Source organism: Camellia sinensis, chromosome 3, assembly GCF_055761805.1.
Source record: "Camellia sinensis isolate YWXY chromosome 3, ASM5576180v1, whole genome shotgun sequence".
NCBI lineage: Eukaryota > Viridiplantae > Streptophyta > Magnoliopsida > Ericales > Theaceae > Camellia > Camellia sinensis.
Window position 1 is genome coordinate 204,664,916 of NC_138963.1, and position 17,235 is coordinate 204,682,150.

The 17,235-nt window shown below is 37.1% G+C and overlaps 1 protein-coding gene and 2 pseudogenes across 4 annotated transcripts in view; 2 read left to right on the plus strand and 1 right to left on the minus strand.

The window, feature by feature from the left end:
- LOC145823047 (uncharacterized) overlaps nt 1-17,235 on the plus strand; it is a 247,351-nt pseudogene that overhangs the window by 128,391 nt on the left and 101,725 nt on the right.
- On the minus strand, nt 11,069-13,456 carry LOC145823048 (subtilisin-like protease SBT3 pseudogene; annotated as a pseudogene). Its single transcript, XR_014365134.1, has one exon. The product of XR_014365134.1 is annotated as a subtilisin-like protease SBT3 pseudogene (transcript).
- LOC114296846 (V-type proton ATPase catalytic subunit A-like) overlaps nt 13,422-17,235 on the plus strand; it is a 31,950-nt gene continuing 28,136 nt past the window's right edge. For 2 of the 3 annotated variants that reach the window (XR_014365136.1, XM_082921996.1), the window contains exon 1: nt 13,422-13,559. Coding sequence is in view for 2 of the 3 variants with exons in the window: in XM_082921996.1 (XP_082778122.1) it covers nt 13,502-13,559 (58 nt within the window). In the remaining variant the exon portion in view is untranslated. The remainder of the gene's footprint in view (nt 13,560-17,235) is intronic. The other variant, XM_082921997.1, reaches the window with a different exon arrangement.

Genomic DNA, 17,235 nt, shown 5'->3' on the forward strand with positions numbered 1-17,235 from the left:
GTTGACGGCCTAAGATTCTCTTTTGTCAGCCAATCGACGTGCCTCCCGGGGAGGTTCCTTTTGAGAGGTCCATGTCAAGGCTTTATTTGGTTTTGTTCTGTTTATCTGTACTTGGGCTAAGTTTCCTTTTGACTTTATCTGTGTAAATGGGTGACGTAAAACTATCGTATCTGTGATGTCATATATATATATATATATATATATAAGTTGTTTTAAAGTTTTTTGTCTCATATACGTTAACACAGCTCTATAGACATTGTATATTTTCTATATTTGCTTCCGTAGCCCTATTTATATATTATTCTGTCAAGAGGCCTTTTGTAATCCAAGCATTACTGACCAGTTATGATGCTAAACCTATAGGGGTGGGTTTTGGTCGTGACAGAGTGATATCAGAGCATGCGTCTTACCGCACACATGAGTCCATATGAGCTATATGATGTCCTAGAAAAAAAGTAGGGACATTTATGTGCATGTGTGAGTGTGTGAGTTGATTACTGTGACAACTGGAATTGAACATGAATTCAACTTAACCTCACATAAATGAAACAAATGACCTAAAACTGAATATTCTGAACATTATGGAAGGGTTTACTCGTCTATGTTTATTATTGTTGTGTTTACCTATAGCTAATGGAGAATGCAAGAAGTAATGATACAAGTGAATCCTCAGAGGCTCGCATGAGCCGAATGGAACAAATGATTACCACTCTAACTGAAGCAATAGCATAGCAACAAAGACAACAACCGATGCCTCCTCTGCTCCCTCCGGTCTAAGTTGAATTGAATAATAATGACATTATCAACCTAAAGCAGAAATTCATGAAGATGAAACCGCCAACTTTCTTGGGTGGTATTGAACCGTTGAAAGCGGCGACATGGTTACTAGAAATGGAAAAGTTATTTGAAATGTTTCCCTATACTGAGACTTAGAAGGTTTTATTGGCCACCTATACTCTTAAAGATAAAGCCGGTGATGGTGGTTATTGACCCGAAATAGTAATGGGAATATGACCTGGGCTCAATTCAATTAGATCTTTTATAACAAGTACTTTCCTCAATGCTTTAGAGACCGAAAAGTTTTTGAATTCCAAGAATTGAAGCAAGACAGAATGTCTGTAGCCGAGTATGAGGCTAAGTTTACTGAGTTGGCCAGATTTTCCCCTCATATGGTCGACATAGATTATAAGAAGGCCCGAAAATTTGAAGGGGGCTTAGAACTGGACATGTATGATCGAGTGGGTGTATTAAAATTGCCTACTTATGTGGAAGTACTTAATAGGTCATTGATGGTAGAGGCCATACTAGTAGCCAAAAAAGAAGCTACAACTCCAACAACTGAACGAAGAGCTAAAATGACTGGATGCAATTTCAAGAAAGGCAGATCATTTTCGAAGAAGCAAAATACTGGATCGTCAAGTAGCTCAAGCCAAAGCAATGGGTCTATACCGGTTTGTCCAGAATGTGGAAGGAAACATAGGGGCATGTGTTACCGTGCATCTGGTGCTTGTTTTCGATGCGGCAAGACAGGCCATATGATTAGAGATTGCCCGATGAGCCTTGACATGACTACCCATCCTGCAACAAGTTCATCCGGATCTACTCCTGTACCAAGAGCCAATGCGAAGGCCAATACTGGAGGAGAAACTTTGAGACAAGGCTGAGTTTTTGCATTAATACCTGGGGATATACAGAATACTAAGTCAGTAGTGTCAGGTATAGTCTCTATCTGTGCTCAGAATGCCTATGTACTGATTGATTCTGGTTCCACGCATTCATTTGTATCGCATGTTTTTTCTTGGAAATTAACTAGACCATTAGAACCTATGAACTGTTTATTATCTGTGTCTACACCGTCTGGGGGTTCTTTGATATGTGCTTATGTCTATCCGGCATGTGATATTATGATTGGTAATATGACATTAAATGCTGATTTGTTGCCCCTGGGCATTGATCATTTTGATTGTATTCTAGATATGGATTGGTTGACTAAATACTACGCCACCATTGATTGTGCAAATAAATCTGTTGTGTTCAGACCACCTAGTATGCTTGAGTTTGTTTTTACTAGGAATGGGGTAGTTCCTCCGCCATACTTGATTTCATTTATGAGAGTTAGGAAATTGTTAAGAAAAGGTTATCGGGGCTACTTGTGTTGTGTGTTGGCTGAGTCTTCGGATAGTGCTAATGTAGAAACGATACCTATAGTCTGTGAATTTCCTGATGTGTTTCCTATTGACCTACCTAGGGAATTAATTAATAGGAAAATTGAGTTCACCATTGATGTAGTACCCGGGACACAACCAATTTTTAAAACCCCATACAGAATGTCCACTTCTGAACTGAAGGAATTAAAAACTCAACTCCAGGAACTATTAAACAAGAAGTTTATCCGCCCGAGCACTTCACCTTGGGGTGTTCCAGTGTTATTTGTCAAAAAGAAAGACGGGTCTTTGAGGTTATGTATTGACTACCGTGAGCTGAACAAAGTAACTGTCAAGAACAAGTACCAATTACCCTAAATAGATGACCTATTTGATTAACTTCAAGGAGCACAAGTGTTCTCTAAGATAGACCTTAGATCCGGACATCATCAACTAAAGGTGAAAGTAGAAAACATTGAGAAAATCGCTTTCTGAACTAGATATGGACATTATAAATTCTTAGTCATGCCATTTGGGGTAACTAATGCACCCGCATCATTCATGGACTTAATAAATAGAATGTTCAAATAATTCCTTGATAAGTTTATTCTTGTGTTCATCGATGATATATTGATTTATTCTAAAATTAGGGAAGAACATGAAAATCACCTGAGAATTGCTTTACAGATTCTGAGAGAAAGTTATTTGCAAAATTTTCCAAATGTAAATTTTGGCTTGATAGTGTGGCATTTTTAGGGTATGTAATTACCAAGGATGGTATCTCCGTTGACCCACAGAAAATTGAAGCTATTGTGAGCTGGCCTAGATCGACGAATATAATAGAAGTTTAAAGTTTTCTAGGACTTGCAGGCAATTATCACAGATTTGTCAAAGATTTTTCCAAACTTGTTTTGCCACTCACTCAATTGACACAGAAAGCTACACCATTCGACTGGACTGATCAAAGATAGACTGCTTTCCAAGAGCTAAAAACTAGGTTAGTAACTGCACCAATTTTGACTTTGCCTAATGGTACTGATAGGTTTCAAATTTACAGTGATGCTTTCTACAAAGGTTTGGGGTGTGTGTTGATGCAAAATGGAAAAGTGATTGCTTATGCTTCTCAACAACTCCGCCCTCATAAAAAAAAACTATCTAACCCATGACCTTGAATTAGCCGCTGTGATATTTGCTTTAAAAATTTGGCGCCATTATCTGTATGGAGTAACTTGTGAAGTATACACAGATCATAAAAGTTTAAAATAATTCTTCACCCAAAAAAGAGCTGAACATGAGACAGAGGAGATGGTTAGAATTGATCAAGGACTATGATTTGCAAATTTTGTATCATCTAGGGAAGGCATATACCGTTGCAGATGTATTGAGCCGAAAATCTATTAGGAATTTGTCATGTTTGCTCACCGATCGAAGAGAGTTATTATGTGACTTGGATAAAAATGAAATTGAAATTGTGTTACGTGAACAAGGCGGGATCTTGACTGCCATTTTCTGCCCAACCTGCAATCATTGAAGAAATTAAAGAGAAACAACGTGAGATGAGTTTCTGAGGAAAATTGTTGATGAGATTGACTCAAAACCGAGACTGGCATTTGTGTTTGACAATGATGTGTTGAAATTTCAGAATCACCTTTGTGTGCCAGATTGTTTTGACTTGAGGAAACGCATCATGACTGAAGCTCACAATTTGAAATTTGCTATGCATCTGGGAAATACAATGATGTATCATGACTTGAAACAGAACTTCTGGTGGTCGGGAATGAAGAAGTGTATTGCTGATTTTGTAGCTAAATGTTTGCACTGCCAACAAGTTAAAGCCGAACATCAACGACTTGCTGGATTGCTTCAACCGCTTTCAGTACCAGAATGGAAATGAGAGCATATTACCATGGATTTTATTATTGGACTTCCTCGCTCCTCCCGAGGTATGGATATTATTTGGGTTATTGTTGATCGTTTAACTAAGTCCGCCCATTTTCTGCCTATTAAATCTATTTACAATGCGAACAGATTGGCCAATGTTTATATGAATGAGATTGTGAGGCTACATGGTGTGCCAGTATCCATCGTATCTGATAAAGATTCAAAGTTCACGTCAAGGTTTTGGCAAAGTTTGCAACAGGCTTTGGAGACTGAACTGAAGTTAAGCAGTGTTTATCACCCACAAATAGATGGCCAAACAGAACGAACCAATCAAACTTTGGAAGATATGCTACGTATGTGTGTGTTGGACTTTCAAGGGAATTAGGAGACTTACCTCCCTTTGGCGAGTTCATATATATCAACAACTATCATTCAAGTATTAGGATGGCTCCCTATGAAGCTTTATATGGTAGAAAGTGTCGTTCACAGATATGTTGGGCTAAAGTAGGTGACAGACCTTTATTGGGACCGGAACTTGTGCAAAAAATAACCGAAAATGTAAAATTGATTCAATAAAGACTGAAACTGCATAAAGTCGCCAAAAGAGTTATGCGGATGTCTGAATGAGAGATAGGGAATATGAAGTCGGGGATCACGTGTTTATCAAAGTAACTCCAATGAAAGGCCAGACGCAGTTTGGAGTAAAAGGCAAATTGGCACCGAGATATGTTGGTCCATACGAAATCCTTGAGAAGATTAACCCAGTATCATATTGGATAGCCTTACCGCCAGTCATGGAACATATGCATAATGCTTTCCATGTCCCCATGCTTCGGGATAATCTACGAGATCCGTCACATGTCATTGAACTCACACATGTGCTTTTGAAAGATGATTACACCTATGAGGAGAGGCCAATATAGATTGTTAATCGCCGAATCAAAAGACTAAGGAACAAAGAAATCTCATTGGTGAAGGTTGATTGGCAAAACCACGGAAGGACCTATGCAACTTGGGAAACGGAGGAAGATATGATGAGGCGATACCTTGAATTATTTCCTTTGGATCCGATATTCTTCCAAAATGAAGATAATCCGAGTTTGGAGGACCAAACTCTTTGATGGGGGAAGACTGTAACAACCCCGACCTATGATTAGCTTTTAATCCATGATTAATTATGCCGAAGAAGAATTAAGATGAAATTCTGCATTTATTTGCATATGTGTACGACATTATTTGTGTTTTTATCAGTCTATTGTAGCAATATCTGTTTGTCGTTCTATTCTGTGAATTGAAGACCTTATCGACTTCCAATCGCGAAATTGACTTGAATTATGTGTTAGTTAGAATTTTTAAAATTTTACGGAAGGTTCAATTGAAAGTCTATTTGGAACAATTTAATTAGAATAATTTATGTCTAATTGAGTAATTTGATCAACCATGTAATTAAACCATTAATTTAGCCTATATAAAGCATTAATGGACCCTCATTCACATTTTACACTCTCATATCTTCATCTTTGGTGGCAAAATGTGAGAGTAAGAGAGGGAGTAGGAAGATTTGACTCTAAGCTTGAGAATTGGGGAGACTTGAAAGGGAATTGAAAGAATTGACTTGTGATCTCAAGCATCAACACATCTAAGCTAAAATTAGGCCCCTAGGGTAAGAAGTCAAGCCTTTAGTTGTTTAATTGGAGTATTTACCACATGTATTCAAAAGAACTAAGTAATTAAAGCAAGAATTAAGTTGATTGATGTAGAAGAAGAAGATGCATGCATGCATGTGCATCACATGACAAATAGAGCATGTCATTTTAGAATTTGTCCCATGCATGTTTATATTTTAGCCACGGTTTAAGAATTCAACATGTTTTTGAGCTAAACACCTCATTTGATTGTGTTTTGGACACTTGAAGCTCAAACCATTTCATGCATGTAGTATTCATGTTATGTTCTTAAAGTCTCTAGGTGGATTTTGAACAATTGACATAATTTTAGGCCTTGATTTCATGAAATGATCTCCAAACCATGGTATTTTATAAGTTTCTAAATGTTTTCTGAAAATTTGGCCCAAAAGGATGAGTTTTAAAGGGTGTAATTCGAGTTTGGAGCTTGGGAGTGCAATCTGGAAATTCCAAATTTTGCACTTCCGCTCGAGCGACCACTCTATGATCTTGCATTTCTGCTTGAGCGACCAAGAGTTTGCTCGAGTGAGAAATGCAAGCTCCCAGAAGTTCTCAAATTTTACAGACCGCTTGAGCGACATAGGTTACGCTTGAGCGGGGACCTTAGTCTCACGCTCGAGCAACCGTCGAGCGGCCATCGAGTGAAGATTTCATACAACAAGTACTTTTTCAAAATTTGCAGATTGCTCAAACGAGGGAATCTATGCTCGAGCGGCCCCTCACATGTTTGCATGTCTGCTTAAACGAGGGAAGTTGCGCTCGAGCATGACCCTTGTTTTTAGCAAGTTTTGTTAAGAGTCCCAAAGTGCATTTTGGCATTCACATTGCATCCTAGGCCATGTTTAAGACTCAATAAGAGGCTAAGACCTAGAAAAACACTAAGAATGAAACGAAAGAAGTTAAGTATCAACCAAATGTGTGTTTCATTATGTGTTTCTGCTATGTGTGTGTAGGTTACGCGTTACAAGTTATCGAATTTGTCTGTTCTGGAAGTGGAGCCATCTGTGAGTAATAATACTGTAAAGTTATTTTTAACTTTAATTATTTTCTAATACTATGAAATGATTAGTTTTTTGAAATGTGATATTTTTTGTATGAATAAATGATTGTCCAAATTTTTGAAATATATTTGTGGCATCCTTAGCACAAGGCCCTTACTGGGGGGTAATAATACCGTGGTCTACAAGTACAAGGCCCTGGCCCAGGGATAACAATACCGTGCCTTTTTAAGCAAGGCCCTAGCCCGGGAGTAATAATACCGTGGTCTCATGGCTTTTGCCCGGGGGTAACAATACCGTAGCTCAAGTATATTATAAGTTCCTGGTACTGGAGGTTCCTTATGGAACTAACAAGCAATATAATGCTAATGGATTTACCATGTATGATTAAGTATGAATTCTAATTTCCGTATGAAGTTTGAACAAGAATATGATTATATATCTGTTTTTTATATGAATTCTGATTTCTGAATCTATTAGAGAGATCGTTCATTTAAACCCTTTACTTTGTTATTATTCACTAGACTCCCGCTCACTAGGTTGGTTTAGTATGAACTATATAATTCATCTTTTTATCTTTTTTCTATCACATCACCTCTCTACTTTTCTGCACATCTTTTCGTAAAAAGACAAAAAGTGCACTTTTTTAGGACACCCCAAACTAACCCTATGTATGTATGTAGGTGATCAGGCATGTGACCAGGTCTAGAGTTGACGGCCTAAGATTCTCTTTTGTCAGCCAACCACCGTGCCTCCCGAGGAGGTTCCTTTTGAGAGGTCCATGTCAAGGCTTTATTTGGTTTTGTTCTGTTTATTTGTATTTGGGCTAAGTTTCCTTTTGACTTTATCTGTTTAAATGGATGACGTAAGACTATCGTATCTATGACGTCACACACACACACACACACACACATATATATATATATATATAAGTTGTTTTAAAGTTTTCTGTCTCATATACGTTAACACAGCTCTATGGACATTGTATACCTTCTATATTTGTTTCCACAGCTCCTATTTATATATTATTATGTCAAGAGGCCTTTGGTAATCTAAGGATTATTGGTCAGTTACGATACTAAATCTATAGGGGCGGGTTTGGGTCGTGACACACCCCTTGTCCTAAATTAATATATTTTGATTTGACTTTAAAACAATAATTATATGTCTCATAAAAAAAATAGAATCTCTAGAAAGATTATTATTGTAGAACGGAGGGAATATTATGAGTAATATTACAAATTCATCTTTATCAATTTAGAAATTACTCAAAAATTAATTTCTGTCACACTTTATATGGATCCCTTGTAAACTCTACAATACACAAATTAATTTCCGTGATAAAATTACCTACCAAAATTTTTTAAGTGGATCAGAACCGGTGTCTAGACTTTTCCGAATACTATTATGAGTGAAGGGAAAATACCATTAGACATTAAAAAATATTATTTCAGAAATCATAAGAAGCAATTTGTTAAATGTTGATTAAAAATTTAAAATTGAAGGAATAATTGCAAAACAAGTATGAATAAAAAAACAAGTGAAATGATTTATTTATTAAATTTGTTGTGGCTTGAATTAGTTAAATTTGTGTTAGTTGGACGACTCGATTTTTCCACCATCTATCATGGTCATCACCTTATAATTTAGATGATCAACATGAACAAATTCAGACGATTCCAAATTTACTGGAGGTAGCATTGTTGAAAAATTAATTAGGCATTGTTAGGAATATTAATTTTTCTACTAAAAAATATTAAATGTCTCATATGGGTGTAGGGTTCGCAATTTTGTGAACCTCACACTCATGTGAGACATTTAATCATTTGTTTGGTAGAAAATTTGAGACCTATAATTTTTTTCAAAATAATTACATAATACAGAAAATTTTAAAAAATAATTAGAAAACCATGAATCAATTTACCTATTTACCCTTAGGCCATGTTTGTTTCACGATTTGAGTGGTTGAATTGGACTACTATGGATGATTGTGGGTTCATCCACATTATGTTTGATAGTAAAATGGGAGGATATACTGATAGTCTACCCCCTCAATAGGGAGATTAACTTGGTTAGATTTTGAATGAGATTAGAAAAATAATAAAAAAATTGAATCTATTTTATATAAAAATTTTATTTTTTTTACTAAGGCACTTTTATATTTTAATATTTTTAATATAAAAACATTTATATTTATTTTGGATAAAAATAATTTAACAATCTCTTAAATAATCATTTAGGCCAAGTTTGGCAACTCAAAAATAATCTATTTTTTTATCTTTTTAATTTTTTTCCATTGCATCACCTCTCTACTTTCCTACACATCTTTTTATAAAAAGACAAAAAATATACTTATTTAGGTCATCCCAAACAACCCCTTACTATACTATCATCAAAATAACACATTTTTATTTAATTTTTTCACTAATAATTCCTACATTATTAGGATGCTCTCGCTACTAATCTCATCAAACTAAATTCACCAAACATGGCCTTAATTCTTTCCATCTTCCCTCTCTCTTCCTCTTTCAACCCCACCCTCTGTAACCGGCGGCCACCCCTAACAGATTCCTCCGGCCAGCGCTCCGCCAGTCCTCGCCCTTCCCATCAATTCCCCTCCGCCACTGCCGCCAACCCATTGCCAATCCACCCCCAACCTTTGCAAAACCGGATTTGGAACCAGAACTCATCGCGCGATCGTGAGATCGACCCACCACGATCTTATGCCAGCGATCTCTCTCTCATCGTGATCTCTCCTCTGTCATCGCGCAGTCTCACGGTGGCGGCGGTGGAGGAGGCAGGGGGTTAGGGTTTGCGGAGGGATGGTGGCGGTGGCAATTGGATCTAGCAAGTTATATAACATTTATTATTAGGTAACATACATACCTGCATATCTTGACTAATTATCCAATTCTTAGCCTGAGTTAACATTTTTTCTTATTCTATTAGCTTGTTCAAGACTGTTTAGATTATTTGAAAGCTGAGACGAGAGTCGTGCTTTTAACTTCTGTTTTTAGATTATCAACTTTTAGCATTATAAGCTGCACCAAAAACACAAGTGCTTTTTGAAAAAAAAACCTGATCATTTGAAAGCTGAGACGAGAGTCGTGCTTTTAACTTCTGTTTTTAGATTATCAACTTTTAGCATTATAAGCTGCACCAAAAACACAAGTGCTTTTTGATTATCTGAAAGCATTCCTCTGTTTTTGGATTATCAAATGGTTGGGTGGTGTTTTGTTAGTTGCTTTGCATTATTTACTTGCATAATAGAGTGAGCGAGCTTTTGGTATTTACATGCCAAGAAGTACGCACTAATATCAGTATTTTCTTTTTCCCATGAATCATGTTCTGTTGTAGTTTCTGGAGGAGCTTACTCAACTGATGAGCTACTGAGCATCTCTCCAACGTGAATAGGCATTTTACCTATCTAAATATGACTGTAAAGTATACATTTTATTTTGCCAGTCAACTATTTTATGTTTCTATTGCAATCATGCTCTTTATTTTAGCTATTCATTAACTTTATAGAATGTCACGTCAATAATAAAGATGGATGGAAATAATCCTAATGATTAAATACATTTTGCCTAGCCTTGAAGGTTACATGTAACTAGTGAATGTGAGCTGAGCAAAATGTCTAATCATTGCCTAGTGCATTGGAGTTAAAAAAAGTGAGTCACATTAGGCATTTTAAATAACAAGTATTGTATGCCTAGTGAGTTGGGAGATGCTCAAAGCATGGTGCATAAATTTGTTGAGTAAGAGGTAAAAAAGGAGGGTGATAAAATTGTACGATTATGAAAATACAAGTAAGCAAACCCACTCTGCAAATGGATACAACCTAACAGAACTTAAGTTATGGGTTGTCTACTCCTAGATACAGGAATGCAATTTTTTGCATATTATTACTGATTTCCTTGTAACTGATATTCTACCTTTTGTTATTGGAGTTGATTGTTACTGATTTTCCCATAGCTTACATTCTGCTTTTGGCTGTTGGAGTTACTAGTTCTGAGTGAATCATCGACAAGACTTGGGTTTGGGCCAGTGGTCTTGTAGCCACACCTTAAGCTGTGGTGAGGGAAAAGTTGAGGGATTCGAGCTGATGGAGCAGTGGCTACGCCTTTAGTCGCAATATAACTTTACTAACAAACTAAAATCCTACAATCTTCACAAAAAAAAAAAAAAAAAGATGAATCATTGACAAACTTTCAATTCATAATTTTTGATAAGCTGCAGCCTGCATATATTTTATGCCATACAACCACATCTCCTAAGAGCTTATATTGACATTTTATTGGAAAATTTTAGCTTGTTTAAGGTGTATATAAAACAATCTGGCCTTGTTTCAGACTTCTAATTTATAATTGCATAATGTTTTGATCCTTTATTGAGATTCATATCAGAATATTGGTTTAACATATTTTGGTTGGGTAGAATACCTATGCTGAGGATGTCAGCCAGAAATGGCTACAATGGGGCTTGATACTATGTGGTTAGCCTGATCAAACCATTTGAGATAGCCACTCGTTATGTTTGTTGCATCTTTATTGACCTCTACACTCATAGCAAAACTTTGCTTCTGAAATTTGCTTGTGAATGTGAGAGTACTGGGCTCTACTTTGATCCTCATTCCAGTAGGAACAACTAAAACCGCTTGATAAGTGGCTGTATCATCTCCCACATTTGTCACAACCCTGCTGAAGTTCTTTTCTTTTATGGAGCTGGCTCCTTTGGGAAATATGGCGACGAAAGAAGGATAATTGAGGTCAATGGGATTTTGGCTGCAACTCCACTCATTTCTTCTGAGGACAGCGCTCATCTGCTTCTTACTATAGCCGAGGCAACACAGGAACTCAATATAATCTTGGAAACCCATGTCATATATCAGGCCTGGATCCATGGCTTTATTGGGATTGATGTGGCCTGCCCCGAAGTCTAGAGGTGTGGCATGGAGTCCAGTCCATTGGTCTTTGAAGGTTGTGCCTGTATTGTCAACTAAATTTGCGGTGGTCATGATGGCTGATCTTATGGCTGCAGGGCTCCAATCTTGGTGGACAGCCTTCAGTAATGCTGCAACTCCTGCAACATGGGGTGCTGCCATTGATGTTCCTGAGTAGAGTGCATAATCTGTGACCAAATCGTAGTTGCCTATTGAAGTGAAAGGTTTATTGGGTGCAACTGCTGCCAGAATATCTGCCCCTGGAGCGAGAATATCTGGTTTTAGAACACCTGGGCTAATTGGGTCAGGTCCTCTAGAAGAAAAACGGGCAACTAGAGGAGCTGGTTTTGTGCCCAAGCTTGTCATCATGAACCTCATGCTCTTCACCATCGCTTTTTTTGCCTTGGTTGCATACTCTCTGACTGAAGTCGCGGAACTAGTCTTTAAAACCAGGCTAGGAATGAAGGACCCACCTGGACCTAAAGCAACATGGTCTGCCATGAAGATGCCTGCATATCCACCTGCCCTAAAAATTTCTATCATTTGTTCAATAACACTAATGTTGCCACTATTATCACATAGGACTACCTTACTGTCAACCTCTTTTGGATCCAAAGCATAAAGGTTGCATGTTGCTTTGCTTCGATTACGTTCCCCATAATACAAAGGTGTGTCAGTAATGTATATGCTTTCCGGGAAGTATGATGTTCCTTCCACAGTTGCTCCATTTCCTAGGTGCATTTTTCCTCCAAAACTTCGGTCAACAGTGCCAGCACCTACTGTCATGATCCAAGGTGCTCCATTGTATGTTGTGTTTGGACCTCCATCATTTCCAGCAGAACAGACAACAACAATCCCTTTCTCTATTGCTGAAAGAGATGCCATAACTATGATATCCTTGAAATAAGATGTCTGTGTAAATCCCAGAGACACAGACATGATGTCCACCCCATCTGCAATAGCTCGATCCATGCCGGCGAGCACATCAGTAGCTGCAGCCTCCTCTGTGCTTGTTGACCAGAGGACCTTGTACATGGCGATACGTGCATTTGGTGCTATCCCTCTGGCTGTGCCTTTAGCGTACCCAAAGTGACTAGCACCAAGTACATGGGTACCCGCTGCTGTGGACGAGGTGTGGGTTCCATGACCAGCGAAGTCTCTTGCTGATTTGAAGTCATCTTCCTTGGAAATTTTTTTACCTGAAGCATGGAGTCCTTTGCTAAAAGACTGAGCACCAATGAGCTTCCTGTTGCAGGCTGAAGGGCCAAAATCTGTGCCATTTTCACACTTGCCCTTCCATCTCTCTGGCACTGGTGACATCCCTTTGTCCTGAAAGCTCTCGCTTTCTGGCCAAATTCCAGTGTCTATTATTCCTATGATTACATCTTTCCCAAAAGAAGAAGCAGGCCATATGCCAGTTCTACTTTTTAGGCCAAGGAACTTGGTGGTGTGGGTTGTGAAGAGCTTACCAAAGGACTCCTCATATGTTGCACGGTGAGCTGGGGACTTTTCGAGTTCAGATAGTTGAGAGGGTGTGAGCCTGGCGCTGAAACCATGCATGACATGGTCATATGAATAGAGTAACTCATCTTCATGATCAGCGGGAAATGAAGATAATGATTTTAGAGTAAACTTGTGCCATGACTCCTGGCTTAAGAAAGTTGCTGGTTTCTGTGAACGGTCCATGTGGATGATGTATGTCTTGTATTCTTCAGATGCTGCAAATGCATTACTGACCCCCAGGAGGAATACCAGTAGCCAGGGCAGTGCAGGGTGCAAGGGCAAACAAAGAAAAAAGCTGGTCATGGCTAAGTAGATTGGATGGGAAGATGATGTGAAACTGAGTTTCTGATGCTATATAAAGGACTTCCAAAAGAATCTCCCTCCCATTACGTTGATTTTTTCAATGGTATACTTTCTCATGCTTTGAAATTTCTCTTCCTTACCTTTTTAATGGTCCCTAACTTTAATTTCCTTCTTCATTTTGAGCTTGACATTAATATATATAGATAATGATGAAATCTTATTAATAAACCAATGATTTATCAAAAAAAAAAAATATATATTTTTTTTGCTTGTGTTAGCATCTTCAATAGTAGCCGTTCACTCTTTATCTTTATGTTAAGTATATATCAGCATCTCATTTGACTCTCTGTTTTTATGCGTGAATGTTGTTCTCTCAATTCCACCCCCCCCCCCCCCCCCCCCCCCCCCTCCCTTTTCCCCTTTTGATACGTCCCAGGGACACTAGTGACCATGGTTGCACCCAACTTGCAAAATCCTGAGAATGAACCCTCAAGCCTTACTTAATGTTGGCTTAGAACTCTTGCTTAACTTTTTTGATTGATATATAGTAATATATCTCTTCTAATGATGAGAATCTCCTGTTAACAGCATAAATTTTTGTTCTTGGAAGAAAATGATGATGAACATACAAAAATAATTATCTATTTATTTTTTAAATTGAGAATTTCAGATGGAGCACATCTAGCGCTTCTTGTAATCATGTTTAGTGTCCATCCGAGACTTATTTTATGCGTTCTATATGTTAGAACATTGCTGAAGAGATTTTAGGACTCTTGTAGTTAGCAGTATTTTGGTTACTTTTTAAATTGCTAAACATATGGTGTGTAATTGCCCATGGATCATCTTATAGATTAAGTTAACGTAATTGGGTTATTATTGTACACGGCTTTATTTAGACCAGAAGACTCTAATGTTAAGTCTTTGTAGGATTCAGTCGGTCTAGTAGCTTATCATTCTTCAATAGAGTTGATTTTACAATAATGGGAGAGTTTGTTTGTGTGAATTTGATTGGCTGTTGTTTAATGTTAACTCTTTGTAGGATTAAGTCAGTCTAGTAGCCTATCATTCTTCAATAGAGTTGATTTTACAATAATTAGAGAGTTTGTTTGTGTGAATTTGATTGGCTGTTGTGAGGGTAAAAACGATCCTCTCTTCTTCTTTGTCACGTTTAACTAAATTAATTTTTAGTTCTTTCCAATCTTCAAACCCTAAAAGTCTTCTGCCTTTAAGAACCCTAATCCTATAATATATTCATGCCTTATACCCATTACAGCCATAATTCTTAAGCAGCCTCGCAATATTTTTATAAAGTTGTTCTACATCAAAGAGGAATGCAAAAGAATCAACGTCATCCACATTCCTTGGAAGTTGTGAGGTATGTCTTCAATATATGATATGCTTTGATTGCTTCTAAAATTCTTGCATAACTCTTTTTGTGAGGACCAAAATATAAGGTATATATCTAACCATTTGTAAGGCTAGGTTTGAACCCACAACCTCTCGTATGAGAGTGATTGGGTGATGCCATCGAGGTAAAAGCCCTTCGGCTTGCACTACTCTTGAATGGACAGTAACTTTTGTTATTTTTAACTGAAGTAAAACTTGTAAAACCTCATCAGTTGACCCGAGTTGGGTACAGTAAGTCTTGGTGGTCTAAAAACCTAAAAAAAAAGGAGTGAAGTCTTGGTCTTCTATGGTCTATTTATTTTTTGGAAAGTAAAGAATAGGTGAGAAACTTTTAAATGTATATTTCATTTACTTAAGCACTACCGTGGAAACCATCAAGGAGATGAAAGTAAAAAATAAGCTATTGGTTCACACTTTCACAGAATTTGATTGGTCTAAAATTGTGAGCTTCTCATTTAAAAAATGTACACTACTTAAAATTATAAATTTTATTAATTTGAATTAATTAAAATTTTTATTTTATCTATATTTTAATAGTGTGCGAACAAAATTAAACTCAAAATAAAAGGGGACTTGAGCTTTATAATCTGCGCCAAAGCAAGACCCAAAAGCCATTATCCAATAGCACATCACATGGGAATGCACTAGTATGCAATTGGCAAAACCTCACAATCAACTAATCCATCATTAACAATTGAATCATTCAAACCACATTGTTACGAACACACGGAAAAGAGTCTTTGTGGAATATGATTGAAACATCCATTATCACTCTAGCCACGTGTTTGACGGCGGGTAATTTATTGTATTTTTAAAATTATCTTAAAAATTTGAATTTAAAGAGTGATTGTGGAAGAAAAATTAAAGAAAGGAAAAAATGCAATGAACATAGCCGAACCTTAATAATTCATGACGTCTTCAATTAGAATGTTGCTTTCATGGGTTAAGAGTCAAGACTTAGAAGATAAGCATCTCTTTTGAGTGATTTTATTTATACCAGCAGTCATTTATCTCTTTATACTAGGGATGGCATCAGGCCGAAGTAGGGCCAGGGATCACACTGCCTGTCCCCGACCCCTGATGGTGAAAATTCTTCCGTCCCAAGCCCTGATCTCTGACGAGAAATCTATCACCACCCTTGCCTCCTAATGAGGATCGGGTTTCTCCGACCCCCCCTCCCCACAAAAAAAAAAAAAAAAAAAAAAAAAAAGCAAAAAACAATGGAAATCAAAGAATTAATCACCTGTAGATCCTTGAACAACCAAAGCAACTATAATGGCGAACAGTCTCACCACAGAACAAACCAGTTGCAGAGCCAACCCTATTTTCCATGTACTATGAAAAATTCGTACTCTCCCAAACCCAACCTATAACTCAATGATGAAGAAAGAATGAAACAGTAATAAAAAATTAAATAAAATAATGAACAGTGATAATGGGATAGAAAATTGGTGACTTGAAGCAATGACAAAACGGAGGTTAGGGGTTGGTATATATATATATATATATAGGGGTATAATAGTAATTTTAGTTCGGGGAAATAGGGGCGGCGGGCCGGGGCTGGGGTTGGGGAATGTATCACCGTCTCTAGCCCGGACATAATCGAGGATGCATTTTCAAATACCATCCCCGGCCAGTCGAGTGTATTTTTTGGAAAAAAACCATTCTAATCGGGATCAGGGAATCGGGTCCCCGTCAGGTTGGGTTTAAATTGCCATCCCTTCTTTATACCCTCCATATAAAATGTGTGTGTGTGTGTGTGTTTTTTTTTTATTTTTTTTTGTTTTTATCCATGTGAAATTATTTTTAAGGACAAAAGACTAAGATTAAATATATTTTGTTATCTCTTTACACCTATTGGTGTTCAATCCCTATTACTTTTCTTTACTTCTCATTTTTTCTTCCCTATTACATATCTTTTTTCAAAAAGTGAGAATTATAGTGTTTTAATCATAGAAAAAAACAATAGATAAAGAAACAATGGTAAAGAACCATAAAAAAACAGTGAAATGATGAGTTTTTTTTTATTTGCTTGGTAGATTTTTGTTTCGTTTTTGAGAGAGTTCTTCGACTTTTGTTTGGTGTGCCAAAATCAAACAAAATAAAATAATTCGGAATCACATTGCCGAACAAAAAATATATGTCCAGTAATCCACTGTCGAATAAAAGATGCATTTTCGGTAACTCAAGCTCGAACGTTTTTAATTTGTTCGGTTACTTATTACCTTGCATTTCCAGTTATATATATATATATATATATATATATATTTTATTTGGAAGGATTATGCTTCTATTCATTGCAACAATGCAAGTACAATCATTTGGTTGCTGAACATCTTGAATGACACTTATTTGTTGGTAGATTATCTGAG